Source organism: Procambarus clarkii, chromosome 23 (genome assembly GCF_040958095.1).
Source record: "Procambarus clarkii isolate CNS0578487 chromosome 23, FALCON_Pclarkii_2.0, whole genome shotgun sequence".
NCBI classification, from domain to species: domain Eukaryota; kingdom Metazoa; phylum Arthropoda; class Malacostraca; order Decapoda; family Cambaridae; genus Procambarus; species Procambarus clarkii.
Window position 1 is genome coordinate 9,154,333 of NC_091172.1, and position 20,896 is coordinate 9,175,228.

General features: G+C 44.0%; 1 protein-coding gene across 1 annotated transcript in view; it reads left to right on the top strand.

Annotated features, from left to right (window-relative positions):
- Nucleotides 1-569: 569 nt before the first annotated feature.
- Nucleotides 570-20,896, top strand: part of LOC123764046 (protein Star) — a 77,501-nt gene continuing 57,174 nt past the window's right edge. Inside the window, exon 1 of the mRNA XM_045751532.2 lies at nt 570-770. Within this exon, the coding sequence (XP_045607488.1) occupies nt 595-770 (176 nt within the window). The 5' untranslated portion in view covers nt 570-594. The remainder of the gene's footprint in view (nt 771-20,896) is intronic.

Consider the following 20,896-nt stretch of genomic DNA (forward strand, 5'->3'; position numbering starts at 1 on the left):
GGTCGGCCGAGCGGACAACACGCTAGACTTGTGATCCTGTGGTCCTGGGTTCGATCCCAGGCGCCGGCGAGAAACTTTGGGCAGAGTTTCTTTCACCCTAAGCCCTTGTTACCTAGCAGTAAAATAGGTACCTGGGTGTTAGTCAGCTGTCACGGGCTGCTTCCTGGGGGTTGAGGCTTGGTCGAGGACCGGGCCGCGGGAACACTAAAAAAAAAAAAAGCCTCGAAATCATCTCAAGATAACCTCAAGATAACCATTATCATATAGATACGACTTCATTATGGTCCACGACGGACTGAAAAGTCGCCGTTTCTCCATTTTTCTGATGTGTGCTTTGCTCATCAAATTATTAATATCACGCGATCGAAGCTTTGGGATGTCCTATACTGAACATAGTGTTAGGAGAGATGGAGTGATGCAGAAAATGTGAAATATGACGCAGTGTGCTTGAGTTCTTTGTTGTCACTTTAGATTTAGCTACTCAGAACGAAGTGTCCATGTAGCACGGGCTATGGTGAGCCCGTAACTTGAGTTCGTTAGGAGGAAGTACATGTTGTGTGCAGAAGAGAGGGGAAGTGAGGCGGTGTCGCAGGCATGTGGGGGGAGAGAGGGATGGGAGGCTGTACACCACTGTCCCTCACTCCCCGGCCTCAGTTACCCCGCGTCTGTCACGGGAGGTGCACCGCCCGGCCGTGTCCGCCACACTGTGCGCTGCTCCGGTGTACTCCCCTCCTGCATGAGGCTCCTGCCAACATTATCTCCACTGTGATGTGAGTGATACACCGCCCCCCCCCCACACACCCAATCACCTCTGGTATTCAGGTACTCTGACCAGGACCCTGTTTGTGTATACCATCGCCAGTGTGAATATCATGTTGTATGTTGTCATACGTACTCCTCGTCTTGTTGTATGTTTGGCATCGTCTTCACCCAAACAAACGTTGTCATTTACGTTATTTGTATTTAGAGCGAAGTTATTGGTGGGGTGGTTGCCCTGCCAGTGGTCGTATGGAGTAGTAGGCACTGTGTAGGATGGCGTTATTGGCATCCAGTTAAAGAGACCGCGTTTAAGAGATTGTTTATACGTCCGTGACTGAGTAAACAGCCGTCGGTATTCTCCCTCGTCAGCAGACAATAGTGTGGCGTTGGTGGAGCTGTGCGCCATATATTTATTGCAGCCGTAGAGTGAATGATTTCATTAGTTTACTGTTGATACCATACCAGGTATCAACCAGATATCATACCCATATTGAGGACAGTGGCTGCAAGGTTAGTGACATAATCGGTTCTGGAACCAGTTAGATAATTGAGTCGTTTATTATGCACCCCATACCCATCCCGCACCCCCAGTCATATTCAAGAAATTTACAGCTGTTCCGGGCAAGATGTGCGTCGTTTGCCTCAACTCTGTCATCAGGTTACAGTGGTACAGTAGTCATGTAACACTACTGTACTGTGGTTATTGTTGGCTTCCTTCTCGACTCACTATCAGGGATCTCGAATTCGATTCCGAGGCGGGGCATAAATGAGTGGGTATGTTTCCTCTCACCTAATGCACCGTTCATCTGACAGTAAACAATACCCTCCTGCAGTTCCTGTTGAACCAAGGGGGGGGGGTGGGGGGGGGGGGTTACATTACATTTCTCACCCTCCCGGCGGCCCACACCCACCCAACTGGGCGGCAGCTTTACAGTCATGTGCAGGCTGCACCTACAGTCATGTGCAGGCTGCACCTACAGTCATGTGCAGGCTGCACCTACAGTCATGTGCGGGCTGCACCTACAGTCATGTGCGGGCTGCACCTACAGTCATGTGCAGGCTGAACCTACAGTCATGTGCAGGCTGAACCTACAGTCATGTGCAGGCTGCACCTACAGTCATGTGCAGGCTGCACCTACAGTCATGTGCAGGCTGCACCTACAGTCATGTGCAGGCTGCACCTACAGTCATGTGCAGGCTGCACCTACAGTCATGTGCAGGCTGCACCTACAGTCATGTGCAGGCTGCACCTACAGTCATGTGCGGGCTGCACCTACAGTCATGTGCAGGCTGCACCTACAGTCATGTGCAGGCTGCACCTACAGTCATGTGCGGGCTGCACCTACAGTCATGTGCAGGCTGCACCTACAGTCATGTGCAGGCTGCACCTACAGTCATGTGCAGGCTGCACCTACAGTCATGTGCAGGCTGCACCTACAGTCATGTGCGGGCTGCACCTACAGTCATGTGCAGGCTGCACCTACAGTCATGTGCAGGCTGCACCTACAGTCATGTGCGGGCTGCACCTACAGTTAGCAAATTTTGGATACTTCGCTAAGATTCCTGGCAGTACATCATTATGAATGAAATACTTATACATTTCTTGGACTACATTGATGGTGAATTCTCTGAATTCCGCGATTTTTTTACATTCCATTATATAATGACGCAAAGTATGCGAATAGTTCTGCTGACAGAGTTTACACTTAGTCAAGTCTACATCAGCAGATGTTACAAATTCCCAGAGGTACTTGTAGCCGAGCCTAAGCCTAGCAGTGTTAACATCTAGAAGTCTGCTAACATTATTGGATGACCCATAGACGTGCGGCTCTTCCTGCATAATAGAATGATGATAGGTGGAGGAACTGGTGTGAATTTCACTTTGCCTCAAATCTACGAGATTTTGTTGATGTTCCTGGAATATTGCTGCTTTCAGGCTGCTCAAAGGCAGTCGAAAATGGTAATCAATTCCCACTTTATGAGCAAAAGTCTTGGCCAACTCATCAGTTCTATCATACATTTGGAGACCAATATGGGAAGGAATCCACAGGAGACAGAGTCTGACTCCATCATTTATTATTTCATTATATCTGTGTCTAGTTTCAGAGATAAGCACGTCACAGTTATGCCTTAGGGAGCTGAGGGCAGTCAAGGATGACAACGAGTCGCTTACAATTAGCGTGTCAACTTTGATTTATATACGCGTTCGAGTGCAAGGATTATGGCAACCAATTCTGTTTGAAGAGTGGAGGCCCAGTTACTGAGACGCGCTCCACACTCATGGGAGAAGGAGCTGTATTCATCTCTCGCTGTCACAACAACTGCACTTCCAGCTGCACCATGGGGACTGGTGCAAGAAACCACAAGTGTAAATAATCTGGGAAAGGGAACGCTCTCTGACCAAAGCATCAATTTGACTTAAGGCATTGTACGTTGCTTCTTGTGGAAGCAAGGCTTGTTCTTGTTGAATCTGTGTATGCGTGTTCACACACACACGCATACACCATTCCATACATGGGAATGAATGATCATAGCGTATTGAGCTTTGAGTACCTGGTTGAGCTAAGAATTATCTCCCCCCAAAAAGAACTGGGAAACAAAGGGCTGGCGTACCGAAAGGGAAACTGTGAGGAGATGAATAAATTCCTAAGGGATATACCATGGGACACAGAACTCAGAACTAAGTCCGTACAAGACATGATGGACTATGTCACCCAAAAGTGTCAGGCGGCGGTAAACAGGTTTATCCCAGCCCGACGGGAAAAAACCGAGAAGCAAAAGAAGAATCTGTGGTTTAATAGGGAATGTATGAAAGCAAAGGAACTGAACAAAAGGGCGTGGAGGAACTTCCGTATTAACAGAACACCAGACAGTAGAGAGAGATACCAGAGAGCCAGGAACGAGTATGTTAGTGTGAGAAGAGCAGCTGAGAAAAGGTATGAAAATGATATAGCTAATAAAGCCAAAACCGAACCAAAGTTACTACACAGTCACATCAGGAGGAAAATAACAGTGAAGGAACAGGTGATGAAACTTAGAACGGGTGAAGACAGGTACACAGAGAATGACAAAGAGGTGTGTGAAGAACTCAACAAAAGTTCCAGGAGGTCTTTACAATAGAACAAGGAGAGGTCACGGCGCCAGGAGAGGTGGCAGCCAACCAGGCGACCTTGGAAGGGTTTGAAATTACAAGAGATGAGGTCAAGAGGCACCTATTGGAGCTGGATGTGAGAAAGGCTGTTGGGCTGGACGGAATCTCACCATGGGTATTGAAAGGGTGTGCAGGAGCACTTTGTTTGCCACTCTCCATAGTGTATAGTAGGTCACTGGAAATGGAAGACCTACCAGAAATATGGAAGACGGCTAATGTAGTCCCAATATACAAAAAGAGTGACAGACAAGAGGCACTGAACTACAGGCCAGTGTCCTTAACTTGTATACCATGCAAGGTGATGGAGAAGATCGCGAGAAAAATCTAGTAACACATCTGGAGAGAAGAGACTTCGTGACAACCCATCAACAGGGTTCAGGGAGGGTAAATCTTGCCTTACAGGCTTAATAGAATTCTACGATCAGGTGATAAAGATTAAGCAAGAAAGAGAAGGATGGGCGGACTGCATTTTTTGGACTGTCGGAAAGCCTTTGACACACTACCCCATAAAAGGCTGATGCATAAGCTGGAGAAACAGGCAGGAGTAACTGGTAGGGTGCTCCAGTGGATAAGGGAGTACCTAAGCAATAGGAAGCAGAGAGTTACTGTGAGGGGTGAGACCTCAGATTGGCGTGAAGTCACCAGTGGAGTCCCATAGGGCTCTGTACTCGGACCTATCCTGTTTCTGATATACGTATATGATCTCCCAGAGGGTATAGACTGATTCCTCTCAATGTTTGCTGACGACGCCAAAATTATGAGAAGGATTAAGACAGAGGAGGACAGCTTGAGGCTTTAAGAAGACCTGGACAAGCTGCAGGAATGTTCGAACAAATGGTTGTTAGAGTTTAACCCAAGCAAATGTAATATAATGAAGATAGGTGTAGGAAGCAGGAGACCAGATACAAGGTATCATTTGGGAGATGAAATACTTCAAGAGTCAGAGAGAGAGAGACCTGGGGATTGATATCACGCCAGACCTGTCCCCTGAAGCTCACATCAAGAGGATAACATCAGCGGCATATGCCAGGTTGGCTAACATAAGAACGGCCTATAGAAACTTGTGTAAGGAATCTTTCAAAGCATTATATACCACATATGTCAGACCAATCCTGGAGTATGCGGCTCCAGCATGGAGTCCATATCTAGTCAAGCATAAGACTAAACTGGAAAAGGTTCAAAGGTTTGCCACCAGACTAGTACCCGAACTGAGGGGTATGAGCTACGAGGAGAGACTACGGGAATTAAACCTCACGTCACTGGGAGACACAAGAGTTAGAGGGAACATGATCACCACATACAAGATTCTCAGAGGAATTGATAGGGTAAATAAAGACAGACTTTATAACACAAGGGGCACACGCACTAGGGGACACAGGTGGAAATTGAGTGCCCAAATGAGCCATAGAGACGTTAGAAAGATTTTTTTCAGTGTCAGAGTAGTTGACAAATGGAATGCATTAGGAAGTGATGTGGTGGAGGCTGACTCCATACACAGTTTCATATGTAGATATGATAGAGCCCAGTAGGCTCAGGAACCTGTACGTTAGTTGATTGACCGTTGAGAGGCGGGAGCAAAGAGCCAGAGCTCAACCACCGCAAGCACAACTAGGTAAGTACACCCCTCCTCTCTGAACACCTGTAGGGGTGTACACATGATTATAGTGTCCAGAGTACAAGTGTTCAGCGACAGGTGATTACTCAGAGCCACACACGTGTTGCTGGAGTAATCACACACACACACACACACACACACACACACACACACACACACACACACACACACACACACACACACACACACACACACACACACACACACACACACATGAATCAAAAGCAATCAAGCAGAAGAGATAAAAAAAGATTTAGTGAGGCAGATCCTGAGATAGTTGCAATAGTGAATACTAAAATAAATGGCATGATCTCGGATGGTATCTTTCCAAAGGGGTACCAGGTGATAAGAGAAGAAAGGACACTGAGACAGGGAGGGGGAGTGGCACTCCTAATAAAGCAGAAATGGAAGTTTGAAGCCCTAGAAATTCTGGGTACCAATGAAAGCACAAGCTTCATACATGGAACTCTGACAGTAGATGGGAAGAAAATTGTAATCTTGATACTCTACAATCCCCCGCCAAACAGTAGAAGACCCAGGCAGGAGTATGATGATAACAACAAGGCATGTATTGATGAACTGCAGAAGGCAGCAACATTAGCTCACAGTGTGAGAGCGAAACTGCTGGTCATTGGGGACCAAAATCATGGAGAGGTAAATTGAGAATCAAGGAATCCCCATAGCGGGGACGAAACGTGGGGAGCAAAGTTAGTAGATATTATAGACAGGAATTTCCTAACACAACATGTGAAGGGAACAACACAACAGAAGGGAAAGAGGAGAAGGATACACCGAGCCTATTAGACCTGATTTTCACACAGAACGTAGAAGACATCGAGAATTTGGGACATGAAATACCTCTAGGAGCCAGTGACCACTGTGTCCTAGTCTTTGACCACATGATGGAACTTAAAATTGTGATCATGGGACAAGAGGTCCGGGAAAGGAGAGTTGACTACAGGAATGGGGAATTTAGGAGAATAAGGAACTATTTGGGAGAAGTGCAGTGGGAGGAAGAAATTAGATAAAAAATAGTCCAAGATATGATGGACAAATGGAATGCATGATGTAGTCGCAGAATACAAAAAAGGTGACAGGTAAGAGACACTGACATACAGGACAGTGTTCTTTATATACCATGCAAGGTGATGGAGAAGAGCGTAAGGAAAACTTTCGAAGAAGATCTGGAGAGAAGGAGCTTTATAACACACCACCAGCGTGGGTTTAGGGATGGTAAATCGGGCCTCACAGGTTGAATAGAATTCTACGACCAGACGACAAAAATTAGGCAAGAAAGAGAAGGGTGGGGATATTGTGTTTTCTTAGACTGTCAGAAGGCCTTTGACACAGCACCTCATAAGAGGCTGTTACAAAAGTTGGAGAAACAGGCAGGAATAAAAAGGAAGGTGCTCCAGTGGATAAGGGAGTATCTAAGCAACAGGAAACAGGGAGTAACCATGAAGGGGGAGACATCTGAGTGGCAAGATGTCACCAGCAGAGTCCCACAGGGCTCTGTACTTGGACCCATACTGCTTCTTATATATTCGGAATGACGGTATAGACTCATTCCTCTCAATGTTTGATGATGATGCATAAATTATGAGAAGAATCAAGACAGATGAAGAGACCACAAGGCAACCTAGACAAACTGGAAGAATTTTTTAGAAAATGGCTATTAAAGTTTAACTCAGGAAAGTGAAACGTGATGAAATTAGGTGAAGGGAGCAGAAGGCTGAACACAAGGGACCATCTGGGAGAAGAAATCCTGCAAGAGTCAAATAAAGAAAAAAATCTTGGTGTGTGGTCTGGTCAACATACTTTAGCCACGTTATTGTGACTCATCGCCTGCAAAATGTGGGGGTTGATATCACACCGAATCTGTCCCCAGAGGCCCACATCAAAGTGATATCATCAGCAGCATATGCAAGATTGGCCAACAGAAACTTGTGTAAGGATTCAGTCAGAACCTTATATACCACTTATGTCAGATCAATCCTGGAGTCCATATCTATTTAACACAAGATAAAGCTAGAGAGGATTCAGTGGTATGCCACCAGGATAGTCCCAGAATTGAGAGGTATGAGTTACACTAAAAGGCTACCGGAACTAAACCTCAAGTCCCTGGAAGACAGGAGAGTTAGGGGAGGCATGATCACCACCTACTAAATTCTCAGAGGAATTGACAGGTGGACAAATACAAACTATTTAGTATGGGATGGAACACGGTCAAAGGGACATTGGTGGAAACTGAGTACCCAAATGGGCCACATGGACATTAGAAAGAATTTGTTCAGTGTCAAGGTATTTAACAAATGGAATGCATTAGGCAGTAATGTGGTGGAGGCAGATTCCATACACAGTTTAAAATGTAGATATGATAGAGCCCAGTAGGCTCAGGAACCTGTACACCAGTTGATTAGCAGTTGAGAGGCGGGACCAAAGAGCTCAACCCACGCAAGCTACTAAGTACTCACTTAGTTGTGCTTGCAGGCGTTGAGCTTTGGCTCTTTGATCCCGCCTCTCAACCGTTAATCTCCTACAAGTGAGTACAACAAGGTGAGTACACACTGTAAGGTAGAGGATTCTCACCTGTTCCGTACGCGAGCCCCCAAATGTGAAGTTGGGGATTCTTTCCATCCTCCGCCGGCCCCCCAAATGTAAAGTCGAGGATGTCCAACTCGTAGACAGAGCCTTCAAATGTTGACTAGGTCCTCCTAAGCGTAACAGTAAGTCCTGCCCTTACATAAAAATATAAATTATCGAACACCTGCGAGAGGACGGCAGCTACCATTTTCTTGCAGGCGACTCCTGGAGTAAAATCAGAGTAACTCTCTCCCAAATCAGGGAGTGAGATTCTTGCCGACTGCCTGTAGCCTGATGCGCACACTTTGTTAGCCTCCCTGATGTCCTTGGTTTCCTGATGTTTATTTCAAACCTTCACCTTCCGGTTCTTTCCCACTATAATCTTATAATCAGGTTAGTTAGAATGTGCAGACAAAGGCAGGGAGCAATAATACTTACTCTGTGTACCATTTACTGGATAATATATAAATAGTACAACCACGTCTCTCAACACTCAGCAATAATCAATAAATGTATATACTTAAGATATCTTTATTACATCCACACTGTAAAATCACTTTTTCTATAGTTTATAAATAGTTCATTATATAATTTATCCTCGACAGCCTAGTGCTCTGTAGTTAATCACAAATTTACTCATTGCTCTCTCACTATAAACTAGTCTTAAGACCTTTCTACTGTCAACACATTTGTTTGTTCCAAATCACATAGTCAAATCAACATTATAACAGTAATCTCAAATAATAAATTCACTTCAAGTTCAAGTACGTTTAGTGACAAAAAATACATCTCAAAGGGATAGAGTAGCTTAGGCTATTTCTACCCCGTCTAAATTCACTTTGGACACAGATATCAACACTAGAAATCAAATATATAAAGACGTTAGTATTATATCTCAGTAATATAAATATTTCTGTCAGTCCACCAAATTACTAATAAAACTTTCTACCTAGCAACAATAAAGCATAAACAACAACTTAGAATACCCCATAATAATAATAATAATAATAATAATAATAATAATAATAATAATAATAGAATAAACACTCCATAAATCAATATGAGATATAGTCAATAAATATTTATAGTATCAATATTACCTTAATATACTAGTCTCATCAGGAGTCTATCCTGTCCAAAATTTTCACTCCTTCTTAGGACTAATAAATCATGTATATTTATATGTATATAGATGATTCCTTTTCATACTCATGCACGTGTATCTACTGCACCATTCATTATCTTAATTTAACATATGTGAACTCATCAAATTCATACTAGTAATATAATATTTAAAGAATAAAATCTATCCCTCTGATATCCTCAGTAGTCCGGGGCTATCGGCTACTTAATATCCTGGTGATTTATCACTCGACTATGGGCATGTGGGATATCGGAAGATTCGTCTTATCAAGACCTGTAGCAATATGTTCTCTACATCCCACCCCATATACGAAGTAACTCTACTACACTCAACTATTGCTTGTACCTGGAACTGGTATCTTGACATATCTCCTGACTGGCATCAACACCCAAAATGTTCTGAACTCTGTATTGCACACATGTCAGGAACTAGGTTTAGTCATCTCGGTAGAGAAAACAAAGATCCTGAACCGACGCCCACCCAGACGGGGTGGGGCTGTTCGCAAAATGTATCTGCTTGATGGCTCTCTGCTCGACTATGTAACCAGATATAAATACCTTGGTCTTGAGGTTCCACTGTACCGCAGTGTTGTAGCCAGACTGGGTCGTCAATGTAGAGAGAGGCTCCGTGCTCTCAAGACTGTGTCAGCCTACCATCCAAGCTATGGCGCAAATGTGAGAAATGGCAAAATGATGTCAACCAACAGAATTGGTTGCTGTAATCCTTGCACTCGAGCGCGTATATGAATCCAAAGTTGACACGCTAATTGTAAGTGACTCCTTGTCATCCTTGACTGCCCTCAGCTCCCCAAGGCATAACTGTGATGTGCTTATCTCTGAAGCTAGACACAGATATAATGAAATAATCACTGATGGAGTCAGAGTTTGTCTCTTGTTGATTCCTTCCCATATTGGTCTCCAAATGCATGATGGAACTGGTGAGTTGGCCAAAACCTTTTCTCGTAAAGTAGGAATTGATTACCATCTTGGACTGTCTTTGAGCAGTAATATTCCGGGAACATCAACAAAATCTCGTAGATTTGAGGCAAAGTGAAATTCACACCAGTTCCTCTATCTATCATCATTCTATTATGCAGGAAGTACCGCACGTCTATGGGGTCATCCAATAAGGTTAGCAGACTTTTAGATGTCACCACTGCTAGGCTTAGGCTCGGCTACAAGTACCTCTGGGAGTCTGTCACATCTGCTGATGTAGATTTGACTCAATGTAAACACATTTTTACTGATAAATAGTCAGCAGAACTAGTAACTATCACCCCCGTGCCAAAGTAACTATCACTCCGTGTCATAGTATCTATCACCCCCCCTTCCCGTGTCATAGCTTGGTCCAGCAGGCTGTTGCTTGAAGTGGCCCGCAGGCCCACATATCCACCACAGCCAAGTTGGTCCGGAACTTCTTGAAGGAAACTATCTAGTTTTATCTTGAAGTTGTCCACGGTTGTTCCGGCAATATTTCTTATACTCGCTGGGAGAATGTTGAACAACCGTGGACCTCTTATCTCTATAAAGTGTTTTCTGATTGTGCCTATGGCACCCCTGCTCTTCACTGGTTCTATTCTGCATTTCCTTCCATATCGTTCACTCCAGTATGATGTTGTTTTACTGTGAAGATTTGGATCCTGGCCCTCCAGTATTTTGCATGTGTATATTAATTGACATCGCTCTTGTCTCCTTTCTAGTGAGTACATTTGGAGTAGCCCGCCCTCCAAAGACCCAAAAATGATTCCCTGAATCTGCTAAACCCCCTGTTTATGAATAAAAAACGGTTTACACACGACTCACAACTGATTTCGTTCGAACACTTCCGGAATAAATGCTTCACTGACGAATTTTGTTCGAAGCACAACGCTGTAAATGCTTCACCCACGTACTACAAATACAAATAAGCTCCCTGCTGTTCCTGGTGGTGGGGACGTGGCGTGTTTTGCGATGGGCGGCCCTATTCCCGCTGTTGTGCGGTTAAACTCCATCGGATTGGAGTTTACTGGCCGTGCTGGTTACCCGCTGGTGGACGTGGTGTTGAGTGACATGCTTCGTGTCCCGGTGGGGACGTATATGGCATTGAGCTGGTAACTGCTCACCGTGTTGTTATCAAGTTTGTGGGTGAGGCGGTGTACCGTGCTTTCTTACAGAGGTACGAGGGACGTACTTTGCAGTTACAGGACGGCACCGGGTCTGTGACCATTTCAGACCGTAGTGGTGCTGTGACGTATGTCAGTGTTCATGGCGCCCCCATGGAGTTTCCTGAGACTCTCCTCCGGCGATTCTTCCAGAGGTATGGCTCCGGCGTCAGTGTGCGGATGAACTCCCTGTCGTCTGGCACGTATTCGGGTGTGAAGACCAACATTCGGACCCTCAGGATGCGACTGAGGTCGGACATACCGTGCTCTGTCCGGCTGTTGGGGTACTACGTGCGTGTGTTTTATGCCCGGCAACCCCGTACTTGCTTCCGGTGTGGCTTGTTGGGGCATCAGGCTGCCGGGTGTACTGCTGATCCGGTCGCTCCTGTGAACTTGTTCCGTGAGGAGGATTTCCCGCCGCTCCCTCTGGAGGAGGACTCCAGGGGTGAGGAGGGGAGCGTCCCGTTCGCTGCTGCTGCTTCCTCGGCGGCGCCTGCCTTTCCTCCGGTTGTTGCCGTCCCTCCTCCGGTTCTTGCGGTACCGTCGGTTGGTCTGCCTGATCCTGTCGCTGGCTGCTCCCGTGGGCCTTCCTGTGTGCCGTCGCTGTCTTCTCCCTCGTCTTCTGATGCTGCGCCTGGCCCTGTGTCCGTGATTCGGGTCCCGGATGTGCTTGGTGCTGGGGTGGCTGCGGAGCCTCTTGCTGTGTGTGGCCCGGTTCCCCCTGTGGTAGAGGCTGCTGCCGTCCTGGCGTCGGTTCCTTCGGCTCGTGGTACCCGTGTTTCTGGGTCACTTACCGGCTCTGACGATATCCGGCCGGTGCCCAAACGTTCCCGGCATTCGTCTTCTTCCTGGGCCGACGCTGGTGACTTCAGTGACTGTGGGGCTTCGGATGTTGACAGTGTGGATACGGATGCGTCGATGTCTCCGCGGTTCGTGGTGGCGGAGGTCCATGTGCCTGCCGGTGCTGGTGCCTGTGTCTCGGACGTGCCTTCGGTTCTTTCTCCGCTGGGGGGACTCTCCACAGTGGGGGTGGTGGCTTCCGCTGCCAGGGATGGTGTGGACTCTGGTGCTGGGCGTGGCCTGGTGGTGACGTTATGGAAGGATGCGCGCCGTCCGGGTTCCCTGCTGTCGTCTGGTGGTGTGCCCGGGGCCGCGAGTACCCCTGTGGTGCGGGTGTGCGTTGGGGCCCTGGGGGACGTGTTGCCGGCGTCTGTGATGCCACTGGGTCACTGGTCGAAGATTGCCGAGTTACTGCTGTCTGACGGACCGGAGTGCTTTCGTGGGGGGCAAGTTCCCTTCCTGTGGGGGCGAGTGGCGACTTCTCGCCTCATGAGTTCTACCATCTGGGTCCCCAGTTTGCAGGTGTTTGTTGCCCCGGTTCCGGATGTTATGGCATCCCCGGTGGATGGACGAGACCCTTGGCAATGGGTGCTCTGGGAGGCGTTCAATGTAAGATTCCCGCGGGCCAATGCTCTGATTTCTTGTGTATTTGCTCTGACATGCTGTGTGCCCTTCTGGCTGTTTGTTTGCCCTGTTCTCTTATGTGCTTCTGCCTCTCCCTTTGTGCGTAGCTTTGCCGTGTGGCATATTAGTTTCTAGTGCTTGGCGTCACTCGTTTTGCGTTTTGGCTTAGCATTTCCCCTTTCCTGGCTTTGCGATTCACCCTTCACGGGTACGCCTGGGCGCATCCGATCCCACGATCGTCGTCGCCCCTAACTCAACAACAACAAATACAAATAATCGCCAACAGAACCTAAATGCCTAACCTAACCTATGCCTATATATATACACAATATGCTAAAATATTATAATATTAATTTATATTTGAGAAAATTCCTGTTTTGAATGAACAGCATGTTAACATTTATGAATGCGTCTGTGGGGTTGACCGCTGGATGTAATGGACATGAGTCGAGGCCGGGTTGTTTGCAGAGCTTTGAGACGATCACAGTGGTTCACGTCAAATCAAATCAAATCAAATCAATGTTTATTTAGGTAAGGTACATACATACAAGAGATTTTACAAAGAGTGATGGATTTATAGATAGGGCTAGTACATACAATGCCTGAAGCTACTATTACGCAAAGCGTTTCAGGCATGAAAAACTTAAATGACTAAAGCTTAATACTAATTGAGCATAAAGAATAAAATGAAAACATGGAATGAAAACATAGCTGAAAAAGCAGCACAAATACAATTCTGTCGACAAACAGCGCTCTTTAAAAAAACAGACATTGGTTGACAATAGAGGGGTAAGGTAGGTTACAGGGAATTTATTAGGTATAGCTTCGTTTTTATCTTAAACTGGTTGAGAGAGGTACAGTCTTTAACATGGTTGGGAAGGTCATTCCACATTCTGGGTCCCTTGATTTGTAGAGCATTTCTAGTTTGATTAAATCGTAGTCTTGGAATATCAAAACTGTATTTATTTCTGGTGTGGTGCTCATGGGTTCTGTTACAACCTTCTATGAAGCTTTTGAGATCAGGATTGGCATTACAGTTTAGCGTTTTATATATGTATAATACACATGAGAGAATGTGCAGTGATTTAATGTCTAACATGTTCAGAGATTTGAGTAGGGGTACCGAGTGATGTCTGGGGCCAGAGTTGGATATTGTCCTAATAGCAGCTTTGTGTTGAGTAATTAGAGGACGTAAATGATTTTGGGTAGTAGAACCCCAAGCACAAATACCATAGTTGAGATGTAGATAGATGAGGGAGTAATAGAGAGTCACCAGGGCAGAGCGGGGTACATAATATCTGATCTTAGAAAGAATGCCAACAGTTTTTGAAACTTTTTTTTTATATATTTAGAATGTGTCCCTGGAAATTCAGCTTGTGGTCAATGAGAATGCCAAGGATTTTGCCATCTAATTTGTTACAAATTTGGGTATTGTTTATTTTGAGATTTATTTGATTAGAGGATTTATTGCCAAACAGAATATAGACAGTTTTGTCAATGTTAAGGGTGAGTTTGTTGGCAGTTAGCCAAAGATGGACTTTATTTAGCTCAGTATTTACTGTGGCATTTGGAGCAAGGGGGTCAGGACTGGGGTAAATGAAGGTTGTGTCGTCAGCAAATAGAATTGGTTTGAGGTGTTGGGAGGCATTTGGAAGGTCATTAATGTAGATGAGAAAGAGGAGAGGGCCAAGTATGCTGCCCTGAGGAACACCAGTGTTGATGGGTAGGGTGGGAGAAATTGAATTATTCACAGAAACGTACTGGAGCCTGTCAGTAAGGTAGGATTTGAGGTATTGCAGGGAGTGTCCTCTGACTCCATAATGTTGTAATTTAAGAAAAAGGTTTTGGTGGTTGACAGTGTCAAAAGCCTTATGCAGGTCCACAAATAACCCAACAGGGAACTCATTTTTATCAAGAGCTGTATGAATCGAGTTAAGCATACTAATAAGTGCATCGTTAGTGCTTTTTTTGGGTCTGAAGCCATATTGGCAAGGGCTAAGTATATTGTGTTTGTCTAGATAAGAGTAAAGCTGCTTGTAGATTAGTTTTTCAAATTTTTTTGACAAGTTTGGCAGGATTGATATAGGTCTGAAGTTGTTAACATCTGTGAGATCACCACACTTGTGGACAGGGGTTACTCTAGCTTTTTTTTAGAATATCTGGAAAGGTTTGGAGTTCAAGTGACTTGTTGAAGAGCAATGCAATAGCAGGGGCTAATGATCTGGAGGCTTTTTTGTAAATTAAAGTTGGTATCTCCTCAAGGGCACTAGACTTGGTTTTAAGGGAAAGGATTATCTCATTGACGTCAGTGGAATTAATAGGCTTTAGGTACAGAGACTGTGGATAGTTACCTGTAAGATAGTCCTTAACGTCAGTACTGGAAGATGGAATATCATTTGCAAGGGATGACCCAATGGAAGAGAAGAACCTATTGAACTCAATAGCAGAATCTGAGGCTGAAAGCTGACCATCGTTATTGGAAAGGAGTGTTGGTTTGTTATTTAAAGTCTTCTTTGATCCCAATATTTGTGAAATTGTGCTCCAAGTTTTTTTAATGTTGCTCTTTATTTGGGTAAATTTATCTTCGTAGTATTTAGTTTTGGCTCGTCTAATTATCTTAGATAGCAATAACGAGTAATTCTTTGAGAATTCTTTGGAGACAATTCCTAACCTATACTTCTTCTCAAGGTCATGTTTTTTATTAATGGATTTAAGTATTCCCTTTGTAAGCCAGGGATTGTTAAGCCTTTTGGTTGTGACTTGTTTTGTAAGCATAGGACAGTGGGTGTTATAAAGGCTAAGAGTTTTTTGAAGAAAAGATTGCACTGCTAGGTTGATGTCCCCTATGTTACCTAACTCGGACTCCCAGTTGACATTAACAGCAGCAGTTATAAAATTGTCTATAGCAGTTTCATTGTGCAGCCTAATACTTAACTCCCTTGACTCTAGAGGTGGTTTGCTAATGTTAGTTAAGAGAAATGTGGGGTAATGGTCTGTAGTGCTGTCGGTGATTATACCTCAAGTAAGCGGAGAGGTTATGTTGGTCCAGATGTGATCTAGAGTCGTAGCAGTACTATCAGTGATTCTAGTAGGTCTAGTGATTAAGGGTATGAGGAAGCAGGAATTCATACAGTTGAGGAAGCTAACAGCAGTAGGGTGTTCAGGCTCGCAGAGGTCAATATTAAAGTCCCCTGCGATAATTAGATGGTTTTTGTTCAGTCTGTTATCTAGTATTAGATTTCTAATGTTTGAGTTGAATTCGGACACATCAGTGTTAGGAATTCTATAGACTGCACCCACAGACAGGACAGACTCGGTACCCTTGACTCTGAAGCTGGCGAAGATATACTCCCCACAGCAGTCTCTAGTTCTAATTTCTTTTAAGCATGTTAGTTCTTGGTGGTAGTAAAGAGCAGTGCCACCACCTCTCTGAATTTGACGACAGTTGTGAATTGCCGAGTAGTTAGGCATGTTAAAGAGTTGAGTAGTATCCTCTTTCAACCATGTTTCAGTAAGTATAATAAAAGAGAATTTGTTGTCAATAGTTTCAATCAAGGCACTAACATCATCGAAGTGTTTACCTAGGGATCTAACGTTCAAGTTGATTACAGAGATATTGTGATTATGAGTTAATACATTGTTTACATCATGTGCTGCAAAATAACTGCAATTTAGATCATTAAAATGATGATTGTCATAGATAGTGGATAAGAGGTTTAGTTCTGGGTCTATACTTGTCTGCATAAAAAGGCTGGTTGCAGGAAAACAAGGCAAGAATGGCAAACTACAAAGTAGAATTAAGCTATAAAAGGGGGAAAAATATATAAACAATACTATACAAAACAAACACAAAATGAACAACAAAGAAAAAAATGAGGTAGCTTACAAGGGGCTTACAGGGATACAATGGAGTAAGGGAGTATGGCTAGGCTAGGCAACCTAGGTAATAAATGAAATGAAAGAAAAAACATATAAACATGGACTATACAAAACAAAAGATATAGAAATACAAAACAAAGATATAAACAAGACTATACAATACAAAAACAAATTGAGCAAAAAAAGAAAAAATGAGGTAGATTGCTTACAAGTACTCTCAGGTACACTGTAAGTAACAATTTGCAATTTGAGATACAGGCAAAGCCAGGGGGTACAATGGAGTAAGGGAGTATGGCGAGGCTAGGCAACCTAGGTAATAAATGAAATCAAAGAAAAAGTTGAATAATAAACATAAGGCAAATTTAAGCTAATGATTATTAACTATAAATAGTTCAGTTATGACTGTATAATTAATAAGACCTGAAGAAATATTAATGCACTCAATTAATTAAGTTCAGTAAATGACTAGTGAAGAGTAAGTTAAAAATTAAGTCAAAAAATGAAACAAGGAGACTTAGGATACCTAGCCCCACGATAATGTCGTTTATCGTGTCTATATATGCCGTATATGTTCTCTGTATTCCCCTCTATTGTACACATGGTGTATAATATAACAATAAGGTCCCACTTCCTCAATGATTAAAGGAGGGATATTATGGAGAAAATAAACCATACAATACTTTTGTTTATAAGGTAAAAAAATTTAATTTTCTTCTCGACAAGAGTTGGCATTCGCGTGTAACTTCAGTTTGTATACCATAAAAGCGCAAGTTATCAGTAATCAGATCAATGGCTCGTATACCGCTGATAAGTACAACAGCAAACATCTCAATTAGATAATTAAACAGGGGAAGCATGACTGGGCCGTGATGGTGGTGTAGGAAACATGGCGGTGTTGAAGAGTCGTCGTCAGCAGTGACGTGACCTTCAACCCGCTCACGGCTGCCACACCTCCCGGAGCCTCGCCTCACACTCTTAACAGAATAATGTTGTTGTTATAGATTCAGCTACTCGGAACAAGTTCCAAGTAGCACGGGCTATGGTGAGCCCGTAACTTACCTGGCACAGGAGCGGGGCATGAAGCACGGGCTATGGTAAGCCTCCGTCCAGAATAATGTGTCTTTGTTGTTCCTTATACTGCTACCTGTTATGCTACTGGGCTGCGGTCAGGAGACTCAAGTCTGTAGTAAGGGTGCCCAGCACGCCCCCCCCCACCCCAGTGACATGGTTGATTCCCCAGGAGAAGTAGGGTGTGGTGTGCCCAACCCGTCATCTTAAAATTACGTCGCTTTTTCCCTCGTTTGCACAGTTACAGCCCCGCTCTAATGCCAGGTAAGTCCTACAACGGGCTCACCATAGCCCTTGCTACTTGGAACTTATTGTTCCAAGTAGCGAATCTTAAACAACAACATCGCTCGTTTATCTGTATGGCCAAAAATGGACGTAATTTAAAATGAAATCGGCTCACGAAAGTAACGTACTGTCCCGTTTTCTGTTTGAAGTCCTCCGGCTTACTCGGTTAAGTTTGGAGAGGAAACTTTCAATTAATAGTTTTCATGAGGTTTTGAAACCTTAGAAGAACTTCCTGCCCTCCTAACCTACACGAGGAGCCTTGCTGTTATGGAGAAAAAAATAAAAAAAAATTTTTTATTAATTAAATTACGTCCATATTCGGCTATACGCGCAAACGGCCAAATTCAGACGTAATTTGTAAGAAGACAATCCTAGTACAGGACTATAGTACCGGGGGGGGGGGGGGGGACCCCTAGTGTGAGAGCACACTCCTCCCAGCCACAAGTGCACAAGATGTGTTGATACTCACCTCGTTATATTTGCAGGGGATGGGTTGCTGCTCTTGGGGTCCCGCGCCATAACCTTTAATTGATTGGTGTAAAGGTTTCACAGCCTATTGTCATCTGTTATACTAAGTTCAAAACCTGTGATGCTCGTATGGAGTTTGCTGTAATAATGGGTAAATGATGAAGTAATGGGGAACTAGAATTTTAAATGAATAAAGAAGGTATTGTACATTAAAATAGGAAGAAATTAAAGCAGTAAACTCAGTATTAAACAAAACATTATATACGAGGACAAATGTTACACTCAAAAATTGGAAAAAAATATCTTGGTAGAATGAATGAATAAATGAAGACAAATATTTATAAGAGAACATGTTGAAAGAACCCAATTAATGTGAGCATTTTCACGTATTTTCATCACAAACAAGAAATCAATATATAAAATATGGAAATATAAGACTCGCGCAATATTAAACTGACACGTGATCAAAGAGGTGGGAATGATGTGCATTGTGGCAGGTGTCTGCTCCTCCTCCTCCCTCACATGGAGGAAAACCCCTCACAGCTGTTGTGTGGGACTCGGACTCCCTCACTGGCTATCAGCTGCCTGGTCTTAGTGTCCTCCCAACACCGGTCGTATATACAATTTCATGATATGAAACTAAGCTATGATAATCCAATTCAAAATATCTCCACACAAAACATTTAGCAGGCATGATGTATCCATCAACACTTGATCAAATGTTTATTTCCAGACAATACAAATGTTAACATCAGTAACACTTCTCACACTCTGAGGCCTGCGGAGTTACACCCGAGCATCTGATATCAACATTAATTACTCCCAGATCTGTTATCTTCCCCCTTGTGGCCTCGCGTGTCCACAACCCTCAAATAATGCTGAAAGATAGTCAACTTCACGCTTGCTCTGGGCACTTTGCTCTTACTTATTAAAAACATGTCTGTAATGAAAACAAGTCCTCCGATTTTCTCTTTCTTCTACGTACTCTTGCATATATATCCAACAAATTACATTCGGTTACATTGATAATAAAATTAAATACAAAAATGAATGCATGAAAATAGACGTCATCACATTGCCTCTACTACTTTACTGAAACTATTATATTTGTTGGTGTGTGTGTGTGTGGGTACTCAGTTTCCACCTGTGTCCCCTTGTTCGCGTACCACCAGTGTTGAATAGTTCATCCTTGTTTAACCGGTCGATTCCCCTGAGGATTTTGTAGGTTGTGATCATGTCTCCACTTACTCTTCTGTCTTCCATCTGTGTACTCACCTAATTGTGCTTGCGGGGGTTGAGCTTTGGCTCTTTGGTCCCGCCTCTCAACTATCAATCAACTGGTGTACAGATTCCTGAGCCTATTGGGCTCAATCAAATCTACATTTGAAACTGTGTATGGAGTCAGCCTCCACCACATCACTGCCTAATGCATTCCATTTGTTAAAAAAACTCCTCTGACACTGAAAAAATTATTTCAAATTTGTTACACACATACACACACACACACAAGAAGACCTAGACAAGCTGAAGGAATGGTCAAACAAATGGTTGTTAGAGTTTAACTCAAGCAAATGTAATTTAATAAAGATAAGTGTAGGGAGCAGGAGGCCAGATACAAGGTACCATCTGGGAGATGAAATACTTCAAGAGTCAGAGAAAGAAAAAGACTTGGGGGTTGATATCACGCCAGACCTGTCTCCTGCAGCCCATATCAAGAGGATAACATCAGCGGCATATGCCAGGCTGGCCAACATAAGAACGGCATTCAGAAACTTGTGTAAGGAATCATTCAGAACTTTGTATATCACATATGTTAGGCCAATCCTGGAGTATGCAGCCCCAGCATGGAGTCCATATCTAGTCAAGGATAAGACTAAACTGGAAAAGGTTCAAAGATTTGCCACCAGACTAGTACCCGAGCTGAGAGGTATGAGCTACGAGGAGAGACTACGGGAATTAAACCTCACTTTGCTTGAAGACAGAAGAGTTAGGGGGGGGGACATGATCACCACATTCAAGATTCTCAAGGGAATTGATAGGGTAGATAAAGACAGTCTATTTAACACAGGGAACACACGCACAAGGGGGCACAGGTGGAAACTGAGTGCCCAAATGAGCCACAGAGATGTTAGAAGGAACTTTTTCAGTGTCAGAGAGGTTGACAAATGGAATGCATTAGGAAGTGATGTGGTGGAGGCTGACTCCATACACAGTTTTAAATGTAGATATGATAGAGCCCAATAGGCTCAGGAATCTGTACACCAGTTGATTGACAGTTGAGAGGCGGGGACCAAAGAGCCAGAGCTCAACCCCCGCAAGCACAAATAGGCGAGTACAAAT